General features: G+C 41.2%; 1 protein-coding gene across 2 annotated transcripts in view; it reads right to left on the reverse strand.

The window, feature by feature from the left end:
* Nucleotides 1-15: 15 nt before the first annotated feature.
* The window catches only part of PLA2G7 (phospholipase A2 group VII), a 34,392-nt gene continuing 16,392 nt past the window's right edge, over nucleotides 16-18,015 (reverse strand). For both annotated transcript variants that reach the window (XM_065885039.1, XM_065885040.1), the window contains 8 exons: nucleotides 17,295-17,388; nucleotides 14,826-14,894; nucleotides 14,156-14,282; nucleotides 13,204-13,317; nucleotides 11,970-12,061; nucleotides 10,612-10,782; nucleotides 725-873; nucleotides 16-291 (listed from right to left, as the gene is read on the reverse strand). In XM_065885039.1, coding sequence (XP_065741111.1) covers nucleotides 149-291; nucleotides 725-873; nucleotides 10,612-10,782; nucleotides 11,970-12,061; nucleotides 13,204-13,317; nucleotides 14,156-14,282; nucleotides 14,826-14,894; nucleotides 17,295-17,388 — 959 coding nt within the window. In that variant the 3' untranslated portion in view covers nucleotides 16-148. The remainder of the gene's footprint in view (nucleotides 292-724; nucleotides 874-10,611; nucleotides 10,783-11,969; nucleotides 12,062-13,203; nucleotides 13,318-14,155; nucleotides 14,283-14,825; nucleotides 14,895-17,294; nucleotides 17,389-18,015) is intronic.

The following is an 18,015-nucleotide window of genomic DNA, read 5'->3' on the forward strand; positions in this document are numbered from 1 at the left end:
AATCTTAATCCAAGCTTCAATCACTATTGTGGTACAGCCTACATTTTCAAATATGTGTTATTTGAGAAAATACATTAAAATCATACACACACACACACACACACACACACACACACAGTTTTTAAACAAGACTTTTTAAAACGCTCTTTTAATCTGAATTCGGCTTCTCTATTCCTGTAGAATTCTGCAGGGTGGCATGGTGGTTGGTTGTGTCAATGTTGGTTCCTGGAATAAGATTGTCATCTTCCCCTTCAATTAAAGAATCCCACTGATCAAAATCTTTCTGAAGTCCTGTAAAATACAAATGTCACTAAACATATTCAACTTTGGAAAGTGTTAAACAGTTCAGTGCCTCTAGGTGGCACCCTAGCCTCACAAACGACCCACATTGCGTCACCATTATGGAGGCAAGGTGCTCTGTGTGAGCTCCGTGTGGCTGCAACATCAGAACGAGAGATGGAATTGAGGCACTATGCTGTCCGAACCCTCTGCATGGAAATCCGCCCCAGCCTTCACAGAAAGACTATTAGCTCTAATAGGTGGGCTTGCTGCCTATGACGCATAGTAAGCAAAGCAGCAAATTTAAATTGTTTTCAAGTGGACTGACTGCAGTGTTCCATTGTAAACCAACTGGGAACAGAATGGGACTCATGCACAGTTAAGATAAACAGTTTTTTCCTGAGAATCATCTGGTTTATGTCAGGAAAGAAGATCCCTTTCTTACCTAAATGCTTTTGCAAGAATGCTAACGAAGCTTTGTTGCTAAGACCCATGGCTACGTTTGAATCTATTTCTCCTTTCAGTGTGAATATGTAGCCAATTATTTTGCCAGTTGCAAACGTGAAGTCAGCAAAATTCTGATGGACTGAACCCCTGAAAGAGAAAGGAGACATTTACAAATCACTTTGTTGGACAAAATTATTTCTGTAGTTACCGTGCAGGGAAGATGCTGGTCTGGTTGGCCTATTTACGAAAACCAAGGAAACAAAATTTGTAGATTTGATCTCCTTAGATGTACTTGAGGGTCACAAAGATGATCATTTAGGGGTGCTAGAGTATATATTCTTCCTCCCGTCTAGATCAATAAGGCAAAGATTGCTGTCTTGCTTGGCATCTTGGTTTTAGAAGAGATGATTCCAGCTTTGTAGAGGACATGATTACTTTCAATTTGAGTAGGTGGAATGCTTTATATGTTGAGGGTCCCTGAACTCAGAGCCAGAATCCTGCCCCCTTACCACCACACTTAACTGGATATCTATTTGCTGTTGGGCAAAAACACTTTGCATTTAAGCCTTGGATTAAGTAGGTTAAAAGATAGACAAACAAAATTTTGCCTTGTATTATTTAAACTGTAAGCACCTCATAAATATCCCTTATTGATGGACTTGAAATTCACCAACAGCCTAACATCAAATAGGATGGCCATTTTTTTTTAACATCTTTATTGGAGTATAATTGCTTTACAATGGTGTGTTAGTTTCTGCTTTATAACAAAGTGAATCAGTTATACATATACATATGTCCCCATATCTCTTTCCTCTTGCGTCTCCCTCCCTCCCACCCTCCGTATCCCACCCACCCAGGTGGTCACAAAGCACCGAGCTGATCTCCCTGTGCTATGCGGCTGCTTCCCACTAGCTATCTATTTTACATTTGGTAGTGTATATATGTCCATGCCACTCTCTCACTTCGTCCCATCTTACCCTTCCACCTCCCCATATCCTCAAGTCCATTCTCTAGTAGGTCTGCGTATTTAATTCCCGTCTTGCCCCTAGGTTCTTCATGACCTTTTTTTTTTTTTCTTAGATTCCATATATATGTGTTAGCATATGGTATTGGTTTTTCTCTTTCTGACTTACTTCACTCTGTATGACATACTTTAGGTCCATTCACCTCACTACAAATAACTCAATTTCGTTTCTTTTTAAGACTGAGTAGTATTCCATTGTGTATATATATGTGCCACATCTTCTTTATCCATTCATCTGTTGATGGGCACTTAGGTGGCTTCCATGTCCTGGCTATTGTAAACAGAGCTGCAATGGACATTGTGGTACATGACTCTTTTTGAATTATGGTTTTCTCAGGGTATATGTCCAGTAGTGGGATTGCTGGGTCGTATGGTAGTTCTATTTGTAGTTTTTTAAGGAACATCCATACTGTTCTCCATAGTGGCTGTATCAATTTACATTCCCACCAACAGTGCAAGAGGGTTCCCTTTTCTCCACACCCTCTCCAGCATTTATTGTTTGTAGATTTTTTGATGATGGCCATTCTGACTGGTGTGAGATGATATCTCATTGTAGTTTTTTTTGATTTGCATTTCTCTAATGACTAATGATGTTGAGCATTCTTTCCTGTGTTTGTTGGCAATCTGTATATCTTCTTTGGAGAAATGTCTATTTAGGTCTTCTGCCCATTTTTGAATTGAGTTGTTTGTTTTTTTGATACTGAGCTGCATGAGCTGCTTGTAAATTTTGGAGATTAATCCTTTGTCAGTTGCTTCATTTGCAAATATTTTCTTCCATTCTGAGGGTTGTCTTTTCGTCTGGTTTATGGTTCCCTTTGCTGTGCAAAAGCTTTTAAGTTTCATTAGGTCCCATTTGTTTATTTTTGTTTTTATTTCCATTTCTCTAGGAGGTGGGTCAAAAAGGATCTTGCTGTGATTTATGTCATGGAGTGTTCTGCCTATGTTTTCCTCTCAGAGTTTAATACTGTGTGGCTTTACATTTAGGTCTTTAATCCATTTTGAGTTTATTTTTGTGTATGGTGTTAGGGAGTGTTCTAATTTCATTCTTTTACATGTAGCTGTCCAGTTTTCCCAGCACCACTTATTGAAGAGGAAAGCTTTTCTCCACTGTATATTCTTGCCTCCTTTATCAAAGATAAGGTGACCATATGTGTGTGGGTTTATCTCTGGCCTTTCTATCCTGTTCCATTGATCTATATTTCTGTTTTTGTGCCAGTACCATACTGTCTTGATTACTGTAGATTTGTAGTATAGTCTGAAGTCAGGGAGCCTGATTCCTCCAGCTCTGTTTTTCTTTCTCAAGATTGCTTTGGCTATTTGGGGTCTTTTGTGTTTCCATACACATTGTGAGATTTTTTGTTCTAGTTCTGTGAAAAATGCCAGTGGTAGTTTGATAGCGATTGCATTGAATCTGTAGATTGCTTTGGGTAGTATAGTCATTTTCACAGTGTTGATTCTTCCGATCCAAGAACATGGTATATCTCTCCATCTATTTGTATCATCTTTAATTTCTTTCATCAGTGTCTTATAATTTTCTGCATACAGGTCTTTTGTCTCCTTAGGTAGGTTTATTCCTAGATATTTTATTCTTTTTGTTGCAATGGTAAATGGGAGTGTTTTCTTAATTTCACTTTCAGATTTTTCATCATTAGTGTACAGGAATGCAAGAGATTTCTGTGCATGAATTTGGTATCCTGCTACTTTACCAAATTCATTGATTAGCTCTAGTAGTGTTCTGGTAGCATCTTTAGGATTCTCTATGTATAGTAGCATGTCATCTGCAAACAGTGACAGCTTTACTTCTTCTTTTCTGATTTGGATTCCTTTTATTTCTTTTTCTTCTCTGATTGCTGTGGCTAAAACTTCCAAAACTATGTTGAATACTAGTGGTGAGAGTGGGCGACCTTTTCTTGTTCCTGATCTTAGTGGGATTGGTTTTAGTTTTTCACCATTGAGGACGATGTTGGCTGTGGGTTTGTCATATATGGCCTTTATTATGTTGAGGTAAGTTCCCTCTATGCCTACTTTCTGGAGGGTTTTTATCATAAATCAGTGTTGAATTTTATCGAAAGCTTACTCTGCATCTATTGAGATGATCATATGGTTTTTCTCCCTCAATTTGTTAATATGCTGTATCACATTGATTGATTTGCATATATTGAAGAATCCTTGCACTCCTGGGATAAACCCCACTTGATCATGGTGTATGATCCTTTTAATGTGCTGTTGGATTCTATCTGCCAGTATTTTGTTGAGGATTTTTGCATCTATGTTCATCAGTGATATTGCCCTGTAGTTTTCTTTCTTTGTGACATCTTTGTCTGGTTTTGGTATCAGGATGATGGTGGCCTCGTAGAATGAGTTTGGGAGTGTTCCTCCCTCTCTATATTTTGGAAGAGTTTGAGAAAGATCGGTGTTCGCTCTCCTCTAAATGTTTGATAGAATTCGCCTGTGAAGCCATCTGGTCCTGGGCTTTTGTTTGTTGGAAGATTTTTAATCAGTTTCAGTTTCAGTGCTTGTGATTGGTCTGTTCATATTTTCTATTTCTTCCTGGTTCAGTCTAGGAAGGTTTTGCATTTCTAAGAATTTCTCCAATTCTTCCAGGTTGTCATTTTATTGGCATATAGTTGCTTGTAGTAATCTCTCATGATCCTTTGTGTTTCTGCAGTGTCAGTTGTTACTTCTCCTTTTTCATTTCTAATTCTATTGATTTGAGTCTTCTCCCTCTTTTTCTTGATGAGTCTGGCTAATGGTTTACCAAATTTGTTTATTTCTCAAAGAAGTAGCTTTTAGTTTTATTGATCTTTGCTATAGTTTCCTTCATTTCTTTTTCATTTATTTCTGATCTGATCTTTATGATTTCTTTCCTTCTGCTAACTTTGGGGTTTTTTTGTCCTTTCTTTAATTGCTTTAGGTGTAATGTTAGGTTGTTTATTTGAGATGTTTCTTGTTTCTTAAGGTAGGATTGTATTGCTATAAACTTCCCTCTTAGAACTGCTTTTGCTGCATCCCATAGGTTTTGGGTCATCGTGTTTTCACTGTCATTTGTTTCTAGGTATTTTTTTTATTTCCTCTTTGATTTCTTCAATGATCTCTTGGTTATTAAGTAGTGTATTGTTTAGCCTCCATGTGTTTGTAATTTTTACAGATTTTTTCCTGTAATTGATATCTAGTCTCATAGTGTTGTTGTCGGAAAAGATATTGATACAATTTAAATTTTCTTACATTTACCAGGGCTTGATTTGTGACCCAAGATATGATCTATCCTGGAGAATGTTCCATGAGCACTTGAGAAGAAAGTGTATTCTGTTGTTTTTGGATGGAATTTCCCATAAATATCAATTAAGTCCATCTTGTTTAATGTGTCATTTAAAGCTTGTGTTTCCTTATTTATTTTCATTTTGGATGATGTGTCCATTGGTGAAAGTGGGGTGTTAAAGTCCCCTACTATGATTGTGTTACTGTCCATTTCCCCTTTTTTGGCTCTTAGTATTTGCCTTATGTATTGAGATGCGCCTATGTTGGGTCCATAAATATTTACAATTGTTATATCTTCTTCTTGGATTGATCCCTTGATCATTATGTAGTGTCCTTCTTTGTCTTTTGTAATAGTCTTTGTTTTAAAGTCTATTTTTTCTGATGCGAGACTTGCTACTCCAGCTTTCTTTTGATTTCCATTTGCATGGAATATCTTTTTCCATCCCCTCACTTTCAGTCTGTATGTCTCCCTAGGTCTGAAGTGGATCTCTTATAGACAGCATATATGTGGGTCTTGTTTTTGTATCCATTCAGTAAGCTTGTGTCTTTTGGTTGGAGCATTTAATCCATTTACATTTAGAGTAATTATTGATACTTATGTTTCTGTTACCATTCCTACTCTTGTGTTTCCTGCCTAGAGAAGTTCCTTTAGCAGTTGTTGTAAAGCTCGTTTGGTGGTGCTAAATTCTCTTAGCTTTTGCTTGTCTGTAAAGGATTTAATTTCTCCGTCAAATCTGAATGAGATCCTTGCTGGGTTGAGTAATCTTGGTTATAGGTTTTTCCCCTTCATCACTTTAAATATGTCCTGCCACTCCCTCCTGGCTTGCAGAGTTTCTGCTGAAAGATCAGCTGTTAACCTTATGGGGATTCCCTTGTATGTTATTTGTTGTTTTTCCCTTGCTGCTTTTTAATATTTTTTCTTTGTATTTAATTTTTGATAGTTTGATTAATATGTGTCTTGGTGTGTTTCTCCTTGGCTTTATCCTTTATGGGACTCTCTGTGCTTCCTGGACTTGATTAACTATTTCCTTTCCCATAATAGGGAAGTTTTAACTATAATCTCTTCAAATATTTTCTCAGTCCCTTTCTTTTTCTCTTCTTCTCCTGGGACCCCTATAATTCGAATGTTGGTGTGTTTAATGTTGTCCCAGAGGTCTCTGAGACTGTCCTCAATTCTTTTCATTTTATTTTCTTTATTCTGCTCTGCAGTAGTTATTTCCAGTATTTCATCTTCCACGTCACTTATCCGTTTTTCTGCCTCAGTTATTCTGCTATTGATCACTTCTAGAGAATTTTTAATTTCATTTATTGTGTTGTCCATCACTGTTTGTTTGCTCTTTAGTTCTTCTAGGTCCTTGTTAAACGTTTCTTGTATTTTCTCCATTCTATTTCCAAGATTTTGGATCATCTTTACTATCATTATTCTGAATTCTTTTTCAGGTAGACTGCCTATTTCCTCTTCATTTGTTAGGTCTGGTGGGTTTTTACCTTGCTCCTTCATCTGCTGTGTGTTTCTCTGTCTTCTCATTTTGTTTAACTTACTGTGTTTGGGGTCTTCTTTTCGCAGGCTGCAGGTTCGTAGTTCCCGTTGTTTTTGGTGTCTGCCCCCAGTGGCTAAGGTTGGTTCAGTGGGTTGTGTAGGCTTCCTGGTGGAGGTGACTAGTGCCTGTTTTCTGGTGGATGAGGATGGATCTTGTCTTTCTGGTGGGCAGGTCTACGTCCAGTGGTGTGTTTTGGGGTGTCTGTGGCCTTATTATGATTTTTAGGCAGCCTCTGTGCTAATGGGTGGGGTTGTGTTCCTGCCTTGTTAGTTGTTTGGCATAGGGTGTCCAGCACTGTAGCTTGCTGGTCATTGAGTGGAGCTGGGTGCTGGTGTTGAAATGGAGATCTCTGGGAGATTTTCGCCATTTGATATTATGTGGAGCTGGGAGGTCTCTTGTGGACCAGTGTCCTGAAGTTGGCTCTCCCACCTCAGAGGCATAGCCCTGACCCCTGGCTGGAGCACCAAGAGCCTGTCATCCACACGGCTCAGAATAAAAGTGAGGAAAAAAAAAGAAAGAAAGAAGAAGATAAAATAAAGTTATTAAAATAAAAAATAGTTATTAAAAAAGTATTTTTAAGTAATAAAAAAAGGAAAGAAAGAGCAACCAAACCAAAAAACAAATCCACCAATGATAACAAGCGCTAAAAATTATACTAAACAAAACAAAACAAAACAGAAAAAACTGGACAGACAGAACCCTAGGACAAATGGTAAAAGCAAACTATACAGACAAAATCACACACAGAAGCATACACATACACACTCACAAAAAAAAGAAAAAGGGAAAAAATATATATATATCATTGCTCCCAAAGTCCACCTCCTCAATTTGGGATGATTCATTGTCTATTCAGGTATTCCACAGATGCAGGGTACATCAAGTTGATTGTGGAGATTTAATCCGCTGCTTCTGAGGCTGCTGGGAGAGATCTCCCTTTCTCTTCTTTGTTCGCACAGCTCCCGGGGTTCAGCTTTGGATTTGGCCCCGCCTCTGCATGTAGGTTGCCGGAGGGCGTCTGTTCTTTGCTCAGACAGGACGGGGTTAAAGGAGCAGCTGATTCGGGGGCTCTGGCTCACTCAGGCCGGGGGGAGGGAGGGGCATGGAGTGCGGGGTGAGCCTGCGGCCACAGAGGCCAGCGTAATGTTGCACCAGCCTGAGGCGTGCTGTGCGTTCTTCCGGGGGAGTTGTCCCTGGATCCCGGGACCCTGGCAGTGGCAGGCTGCACAGGCTCCCCGGAAGGGGGCTGTGGATAGTGACCTGTGCACGCACACAGGCTTCTTGGTGGCGGCAGCAGCAGCCTTGGCGTCTCATGCCCATCTCTGGGGTCCGCGCTTTTAGCCGCGGCTCGCGCCCGTCTCTGGGGCTCGTTTAGGTGGCACTCTGAATCCTCTCTCCTCCCGCACCCGGAAACAATGGTCTCTTGCCTCTTCAGCAGCTCCAGACTTTTTCCCGGACTCCCTCCCCGCTAGCTGTGGTGCACTAGCCCCCTTCAGGCTGTGTTCACACGCCAACCCCAGTCCTCCCTGGGATCTGGCCTCTGAAGCCCGAGCCTCAGCTCCCAGCCCCCGCCCGCCCCGACGGGGGAGCAGACAAGCCTCTCGGGCTGGTGAGTGCCGGTCGGCCCTGATCCTCTGTGCGGGAATCTCCCCGCTTTGCCCTCCGCACCCCTGTTGCTGTGCTCTCCTCCGCGGCTCCGAAGCTTCCCCCCCTCCAACCCCCGTCTCCGGGGCTTCTAGTGTGTGGAAACCTTTCCTCCTTCACGGCTCCCTCCCACTGGTGCCGGTCCCGTCCCTATCCTTTTGTCTCTGTTTATTCTTTTTTCTTTTGCCCTACCCAGGTACGTGCAGAGTTTCTTGCCTTGCCTTTTGGGAGGTCTGAGATCTTCTGCCAGCGTCCATCAGATGTTCTGTAGGAGTTGTTCCACGTGTAGATGTATTTCTGCTGTATCTGTGGGGAGGAAGGTGATCTCCGCGTCTTACTCCTCCACCGTCTCGAAGCTTCTCCCCAAAATGGCCATTTTCTACTGCACATTTTCTGCTACCTCTGAGACACGTGACACTTGATTTTCTTGCATTTGTTTTTTCCCTTGACATCACATTTTCCCTCCTTTCCCGAACTGCTCTGTTCTTCACTGGCTCTTCCCCTAAATCCTCAAGATTCTATTAGACCAGTTCTTTTCGTACTTTGTGGTCTCATCTCCTCCATAGATTTCATTAATAACATACAAATTATATACTTTGCTAATTTGTGGCCAGACATCTTTACCCAAGGCTAATAAACCACACCTTTCCAGCCCCACCCAATGCCACTTTTCCTCTTCACTTTGCTGCTTATAAGCAAGCCACCATTCTTTTAGGTATCTCTACGCAAAACCGAGGCCCAGACTCTGCTCACTCTTCCCCACATCCCAATCCAAACTTGAGAGTCAAAAGTATAAAGAAGGTAAATAGAGGCAGGGTCGCGGCACAGCTGAGAGCAGAACCCCGGATGCCACCAACAGTGGAGAGATGGCCTGAAGAGGAGGAGACAGTGGGGGAGAAAGGGAGGAAGCCATCTACAGGATGCGAGAAGCAAGAGAGAGTGGGGTTAGTGTACCCAAGGGAGGAGAAATGGGGGTAGTCAACAGGTGGGAGGGATGCAGAGAGAAAGGCTGAGGCTGCCAATAGGCGACTGAAACTTCTATGTCCTCAGTGGGGCCATTTTCAGCTCACTGGTGGCAGTTCAGGAAGACAGACTGCAGAAGTCAGAGTAAATGGATGTAAGGACAGGGAGTATTAAGTACAAGCTCTTCTTTCTAGCAGAGAAGGGAAGAAACAGAGAGAGTGATAGCCAATAAGGAAGGTTGGGTGTTCTGTAATATTTCTGCTTTAGAATTAAATAGACTTGCACATACCAATAAGCTAAGTTGACATCTTACCTTAAATATCTAGATCCTTCCTCACCATCTATCTAAAGTCTCTTGAGGGACTTCCCTGGTGGCACAGTGGATAAGAATCCACCTGCCAATGCAGGGGACACGGGTTCAATCCCTGGTCCAGGAAGATCCCACATGTTGCGGAGCAACTAAGCCCGTGCGCCACAACTACTGAGCCTGCGCTCTAGGGCCCGCGAGGCACAACTACTGAGCCCACGTGCCAAGAGCCTGTGCTCCACAACAAGAGAAGCCACCACAATGAGAAGCCCGTGCACGCACCGCAACGAAGAGTAGCCCCCGCTCACCACAACTAGAGAAAGCCCGCACGCAGCAACAAAGACCCAGCACAACCAAAAAAAATAAAAATTAAATTAAATCTTAATAATAATAATAATAATAATGTCTCTTGATCCTTCAAGACCCAATTCTACCCCAATTTCTTCTAAGCAGCCTTAGAGCCCTCCATTCTCTGTCCTGGGAGTGTTTACTGCCTTTACTGTGTGTGTTTCCTTCTTGCCACCTCTTCTGTGCCCTTCTAAGTAAATCAGGTTTCCGATAGGAGAGGAAGGAGCTCAGTCTTTGCTTTGTAGCATCTCATCGTGAGTTCAAAACGCTATTGGGAGTTCTTTTTCACATCCACGATATAAGCATGTTGCTGACCCTTCAAGGGACTCTATTATAGCTTTTGAGAATTTATAAATTCATCTACTTACCAAACAGATAAACACATTGCAGTTCTCAACAGATCATCTTACTTTTTTTCTAAAGAGTTCTTAGCCTAGCTTACTGATGGAATACTTCCCCCTATCCCAGCCCTAAAAATGTATAGGCTTGCTCTTACATTTAGATAAAGGTAGCATGTATCATGCAAATCTTATTTATCAGCACGTGCTGTACAGTATATTAACATAGTTAATAGTATTTAACATTAATAGTATATTAACACTACTCAAAAATTTGCATTTTAAAAAGAGTAAGTCTAAAGGCACTTGGAAACTGAGATTATCTAATATTCTCCCTTATTCCAAGTCTAAACAACAAATTGAATAATTCTAGAGTAGCAACCAAATGATATCTGTTACTTGTTTATCCAAGTTTCAAGTTTCTGTTTCAGATGATGTAGTAAGTCACTTACTGATACTTACCTGATTGTAATCATTTTTCTTTCTCTATCAGGTAAGTAGCATTTTTTCATTTTTATAATATTAGAAGGGTATTGGAATCGTTCCGAGTTGATAAAAAAGAGGGGCTGAGGAATTCTGGAATATACTTCATCACTCACTGGAAACATCCATGCATCCAGGGCGACACCACACCTGATCAAAGAAGTCTGGTTACACACTGGCCCAGATACAGGAATTTCTAATAATGCAAGGATTCAGAGACACACAGCACACCACATCATTACGGGTTATCTCACTGAGCTGAAGAGGTATTATACTTCACTATGGGAAAGGGATATGATTAGCTTTATAAGGTAGCAAACTTGTAATTATACAATCATTTTCTTTAGGAGGCATTTAAGAATTGCAACCTTTAGTAAGACACAATATTTAAAATTTTTTTATTCATTTTTTTGTTATCTTTCAAGATAAATTTTAAAATATTATAAGTACTATAATTCTTCAAAATTGGGGGGTATCTGAAAAAATACAGTACATGCACTATTGCCCCTGTGTTTCTAGTCCTTCTGGACACTGTCGTGTACTCATTATACTTCCTTCAGAGTAACAGTTAGACCCATTCCTTTATATTTAGAGATGCTTCACCTGGAAGAGTGTCTGGGTGTTGAAGAAAAGCCTATGGAGTATATCATTGGAAAAAGAAATGTAATTAAGTTTCTTTTTAAAAGTAAGTTATCCTATGTTTCTTAGCCTTTTGGACACTCTATTTTATGTGCTAAATGGAGGAAAGAAGAGAATCCCCTTACGTTGAAACAGATTTTAAGAAATGTGAGATGAAGTTTCACAAATGATCCTACCCTCTTTCTGCATGGTTGGTTCTACATGATCTCATCAATCTGGGATAAAATGGTTCAAGAAAGAAAATATTTCTTCAAGTTAGAAGACTGGGGGCCTGACTTCCACCCACATAACTATGTAATTTTAGCCCACACTTCATCTTAAGGATGAAAAAAAAATAATTAAAAAATGCCCTGCCTATTGGGGAAGTCTAGAAAATAGTATAAGATGACAACATTTTTATTATAATTATTATGTCACAGATAATACGTACATATAAAGCTAAACTTCCAAATGAAAATAATAAGCCCTGAGCAGATGAATAATAACGAGGGAAAGTATTGAGAGATGCGAAGAGTTTTCAGTAGCAGGAGAAGTAGATGGTTTCTGTTTTAGGAAAATTCATATGGAGGACTTTGTGGAGGCAAAAGAACAAACTTGTGAATTCCAAAGGATCTCTTCCTCACTAAGAATTTGATAAATTCTATCTCACATGTGTTATCCCTCCCCCCGCTTCCAAAAACTAAGACTCATTCTCTTACCTGAATCTCTGGTCTTCACTAAGACTCTGAATAACTGTGGCTCCACCAAAAGAATGTCCAATAATTGCTATTTTATCCCTATCGATAGAGTCCTATGTGAAAAAGCATGACATAAATTCATCAGTATCTTGCAGGTTGTTCGGAGGATAGGCAGTGATTTTGTGAATTATAAACTTATTTTTTCACAGGCATGGTTAAGTACCTTGGTTTCTTAGAAAAGAAATATATATACACATACATACATTCATGAGCACCCCCACACCCACATACACATATTTAAACATATACACACATATGTACATATACATACATGCTTACCTATATATACACAAAGACACGCACATAGTTGTTGAACATTTCTAAGAGTTCAGAGGTAAACTTCATGGCCTTCCTCTTCACCCACACTTCAAGCATCAACATCATTGCTGATTTCTCCCCATTCCCCTTCCATGTTTATTAGTTTGTTCATTCCCTGAGTATTGATTGAGCACCTGCTCTGTGCCAGGCATTATAGTTCATTTTCCATGAGCTCCCAGTCTATTAGGGAAGGAGCTACAGATACACGATGCAGATGCAGTAGGGTCGTACCATGGAGCACATATGATAGACAGCTAGCCCAGTCCAGGGTGGGCAGTGAGGCCCAAGAAAGCTTCATGGCCGAGGTAATACCCGACTTGAGTTGACGATTAAGCAGGACTGAGTCAGGAAGACGGGGTGTCAGACCAAGGGGACAACACGTCCAAAGGTATGGAGACAGGAGAGTGGCTAGCCGAGGGACACAAACGCTTCACTGTGTCTGGAGGACATACCATCATCTTAGTGCCCTGTCCTTTCCTACACTCCACCCCCCTACACACACGTTTGAGTCTTCATTCACGCGGTCCACTCATATCCTTCCACCCCACCCCAATATTTTGTCTAAAACTTTTCACCAGCGTTTCAAGATCAAGCTCAAAAACATGCAGGAACTGCCCAAGAAGTTACAATACTTCCACTGGTTGTATTAAGTTGAAACATATGAAATTTGCCACTTTTGTAGATCAAGGCTGGCTGGTGGCAACTTCGTATGTAGTTCAGCCTGATGTGTTCCTCACTGCTGGAATACTGTGCGGGTACTTTTCTTTGCAGCCCTTTATCATATTGTATCTTGTATTACAGCAGTAAGACAGACAAAAATGTGAGCAATAAAGAAGTCTAGGCCAGGGGAAAATGGCTTTTTTTTTTTTAAGCTCACCTTCATCTGTTCCACGTCAAACTCTAAATCTAATACATTCTTCTCTGGTCTCCCGCGATCAATGTCCAGAATCAAATCGAGAGCTTGAGAACACTCCTTTGCTCGTTGCAGTACCTAATATGATGATTAGAAGAAGGAAATGGCAAAGTAAAAAGCTGTAACGCTTAAAGCTTGTGCAGAGGGGGCAGGTGGAAAAAATACGTGGTTGCTTATAAACCGGAAATGACTTTGAGATTAGTGATTAGAACACAACCTAGCATGATGACCCAGGCACCAGCTTTACAGGTAGTTATCGCTTGGTCCAAATCCTGACTCTGTTGCTTACCCACTGTGTGACCTAAGGTGATTTACTTAACCTCTCTGAACTTCCAGTTATTGTACAATAATGCCTCAGTGAAATGTGGGTGGGATTAAATGCAATAACTTATATAAAAAGCACCCACTATAAAGCCAGGCACAGAGGTGGAAAGCAATGTGCTTTATGTCACTTGATCTTCCTCAAAGCCCCATGTGAAAGATACTGTTAATATTCATTATTTCGTAACGGATAAAACATGGAAGCAAAGCAAAAACAATAAGTAACTTGTCCAAGATCACTGCGAAGTGATGGTGCCAGGATTCAAACATAGAAAGTTGCATTCTAAGGCCTGGACTCTTAATGCTATTCTATACCACCTCTGTGAAAAGTAGTCTTTACTTCTAATGCAAAGGGATTCTGAATATTCACTGTCATCTCCTAGGATTTTTATGTTGGTCTTTGTTTTTACTATGATCCAGATATTTCATTAAGGGAATTGGATTACTCAGAGAATCCTCTGACAGATCTCTTGGGGATGGGAAGTAAGGAGATCTAGGAGCACGGTCTGCCATATGTAAAATTAAACAAACAAATGTCATCATTTTGCCTATGCTTTTTGGTCACCATGCCACCTCTCTTCTTCTTGCAACATACCTGCTCGTTTCGTAAAGGAAACTCCTCCTCCCCTCGTTTTAGGGTTCTAAGATAAAGCCAAGTCTGGTTTCCTATTTCTGCAGCAGACTGGTCCTTGAAATAGTAAGTCGCAGATGCAGAGCCATCTCTACAATACAAACAGAATCAATTACTTACGCCTGCTCTTTTTCTCCTTCATCTCACCTGTGTTCCTCATCCCCAGCTGTGACTCTTTTTGACTCCCTTTCTTGCACTCTACCTTTTTTTAAAATCAAAGAAGCCCCCAAGGGAGTTCTAAGAAAAAAGACATGGTTGCCTGTAAACAACCCATTCCATCTTCACAATTCTGGGAGGCTGCGGTGTTGAAAACTCTCTCCTGGAATCAAATCCCAGTGCTGTCACTTGCTAGCTGTGTGGTTTGGGGCAAATTACTTACCCTTCCTCAGCTTCATTCTCTGCCGCCTTGAAACAGTGGTAATGTTTAAAGCATTGTTATGAAGATTAAACGAGATGGTCTGTGAACACGGCACTTAATAAACATTCTAGAAATGTTAGCTATTTTTTTTATATACTTGACAATCTAACTCAGTCTCCTTTTTTGTTCATCATGTAACCATAGTTGACAATTCTATCAGCACTTTTCATAAACCTGTATGAAAGGTAGAGCTCAGCCACATACCAGGTGACATACCTGTGTTCTATGGCAGCAACTATAAACCCATGAGATGCCAGGTCAATACCAATAGCAGAATAAATTGTCCTTCAAAACAAAAAGAGGGAAGCATTCAACTACCAGTCATGATTACAAGGGGTCCACAAATAAACGTAGGAATATGGAGGTAATTATGCCCCTGTAGTAGTGCCCTGGGGTAAAGCAGAGAGCTGTGGTGCTCAAAGGGGGCTGATTTTACCGCTCAGGGGATATTTGACAATGTCTGGAGGGGTTTTCATTATCATGAGTAGGGGGAGGGTGTTACTGGCATCTAGTGGATAGAGGGATGCTGCTAAAACCACCCTGTGATGAACAAGACTACATTCCACGAGAAATTATCCAGTCCAAAGCATCAGTGGTACCAAGGCTGAGAAACACTGGTGCAGTGATTATAAATATTGCCTTTGAGAATTCTGTGTTTTTTTAACTTTTTATTTTATATTGGAGTATAGTTGATTAACAATGTTGTGAGAGTTTCAGGTGTACAGCAAGGTGGTTCAGTTATACATATTCATGTATCTATTCTTTTTCAAATACTTTTCCTATTTAGGCTGTTATATAATATTGAGCAGAGTTCCCTGTGCTATACAGTAGATCCTTGTTGGTTATCCGTTTTAAATAGAGCAGTGTGTACGTGTCAATCCCAAACTGAGAGTTCTGGGTTTTAATCTTGCGTCTGCCACTTACCAGCTATATGACTTTAGGTAATTACATTACTGCATTTCTGTCCTCATCTGTAGAATGGGGACAGATAATAAAGCCTTTGCTTTAGAATAGCGATAAGGTTTTGATAAGATAATACATAGTGCAGGAAGGCTTAAGAGAACAGGACCTACACTCTGACCACTGCAGGTGATTGTATCCTGGTTCCCTCCCTTATTAGCTCTCTACCTTGGATAAGTCACTTATCTTTTCTCTGCCTTAGTGCTTTATCTGTAGAAGGGTGATGTTATAAGATTATGGTACCTGGTCGGGTTACTGTAAGGATTAAGTAAGTTACACAGTCTCAGTGCTTATAACCGTGTCTGCACCAGGGGAAATACCGGACACACGTTAGCTGTTATGTAAATGACTGGACAGGGTGAGATGCTTAAAGAATCATGTGCTAATTAGCAACTGCATTCAGAATCCCTTCCACATCTTTGCTCTGCACAGTCTCCTCTCCTATCATGTATTCAATAGGAAATGGCCATAAGGAACAAAAAGGAGGTAGGCACCACGTCTTCTACTCCTGACAATGCAGGACCAACTCAGGAAGGGAAAATCATCTAGTACAGGGATCAGCAAAACCTTTTCGGTAAAAAGCCAGAGAGTAATTGCTTCCAGCTCTGTGGGCCATACACTATTTGTCACAACTACTCAGCTCTGCTGTTATAGCACAAAAGTGGCGGAGACAATGGGGAAAGTGAATGAGTATGGCTGAGTTGCAATAAAACCTTATTCACAGAAGCAGGCAGCAGGCTGGAGCTGGCCCTCAGGTTCCGAGATGACAGCCACTGGTCTAGAAGGAATGAAATAACTAGCTGGACTACGATCATTTCTTATTGCAGATGCTACACAATTTCTTACCAGCTAAAAGCCACTCTTCTGAAGGTCTTATAATCCTCTGAGGGGGGAGACGGGGAGGCAGTTGAGAAGATGTAGGAAGAAAGTGGAGGGCGTGCGGTGGCCATGAAAATGTGCCACTCGTCATGGCACAGAGATCACAGTTGACTAAAGACCTCTCCCAGCTCCTACCCCTGTGGATCCGAGTGAAAGCTAGGCTTCCTGTGGGTCGGTCCCAGCGACTGGACATGGTGTGGGTTTAACGCAGGTCCTTTCCTGTGAGGTGCAGAGCTCCTCTGAGGAGCAGTTCTTTTTTTTTTTTTTTTAGCCTTCCACTGCGCCACCAGGGAAGCCCTGAGGAGCAGTTCTTGGTCAAGCACTCCCTCCATCGGCCTGGCCCAATCTTCCTTAGAACTGTGCTGCAGTCTCGAGATGCTCCGTATCCAGTCCTTCTGTCTCCCATCTCCTTCCCAGGTGTCCAGCCTGCATCATGAAAGCTCTCCCCATCTTTTCTGCTTCTGCTCTTTCCCTTCTATCCTCCATGGGCATTTTGTAATACACGTCTTTCACCGCTAATCTAGTCATGGTGGCTGTTTCTCGGAGGACCTGAACTAATACGATGAATGATTTTGAGAGTGTAGATACTATAATATAGAAAGACAACAACCCAAAATGCGACAGCCTGTCTCCTCTGTTGTGAAGCTGGTCTCCATGGGCTGGAGGCAGGAAAAAACAGGGCTATAGGACCGATCAACAGATCCCAGCTAATTCCTGAGGAACGCCAAGTCCTCCAGGACAGGGGACAGCCTGACACTCCATAATCTGCTGTCCCTCTTCTGGGGGAAAACTGCATTCAGTCATTTGTCCCTAGAAGCTAAAGTCGTTCAACCTCTGAGACTTTACCTGAATGCTCCAAGACCATGAGAAAAAATAATTAGTGGATATTTCTCCCCAGTCCTCAGAGGGGAATTCCAGGCTGCAGGAGTTGTCATTGAACCTAGACAGCAGTGGGAGACTGTAATTAGCGTTTTTTCTGACTTGTGTTGCTATTTAGCATATCTGCTTAGTATAAACTTCTGACCCATGGAATTCACGTTTTTATGCATTAATAGTAAATTCATTAAAAAAGTCTCCTACTAGATACCACCAACCAAGGGCCTGAACTATGTGTTTTTCCTAGGACCGTAGGATCATTAACTATCGGTTCTCACTGCCAGCTCTGAACTTGAGGTGAGACATTTTCCTACTTAGAGGTGTATTCGAGAAGGCCGTTCCTTATGATTAATCCCAGGTTTGGGCAAAACTTCAGAGGGAATGTTCTGAAACTAAACTACCAGTAAGCCTCAGGAATATTACACTGAGATCCAGAATCTTCAGATAGGAGAATCATCTCATTCTAACTCGATCAAAATCAAGAGGAAGGTGGAGAGACCTTCGACTGCATGCTTAGATGTAGCTTTGGAGGAAGCTCTGCCACTTACTAGCTACTGACCTTGGGCAAGTCAAGAGAACTCTCTGAGCCTCAGACTCCTATAAAAGGGAGTGATATCTATGTCATGGGGGTTTTGTCAGAGTCATATTTAAGTAGGAAAATGTAAAGTACATCTAGCCAGTCACATAGTAA

Source organism: Phocoena phocoena, chromosome 10, assembly GCF_963924675.1.
Source record: "Phocoena phocoena chromosome 10, mPhoPho1.1, whole genome shotgun sequence".
Taxonomy (NCBI): Eukaryota; Metazoa; Chordata; class Mammalia; order Artiodactyla; family Phocoenidae; genus Phocoena; species Phocoena phocoena.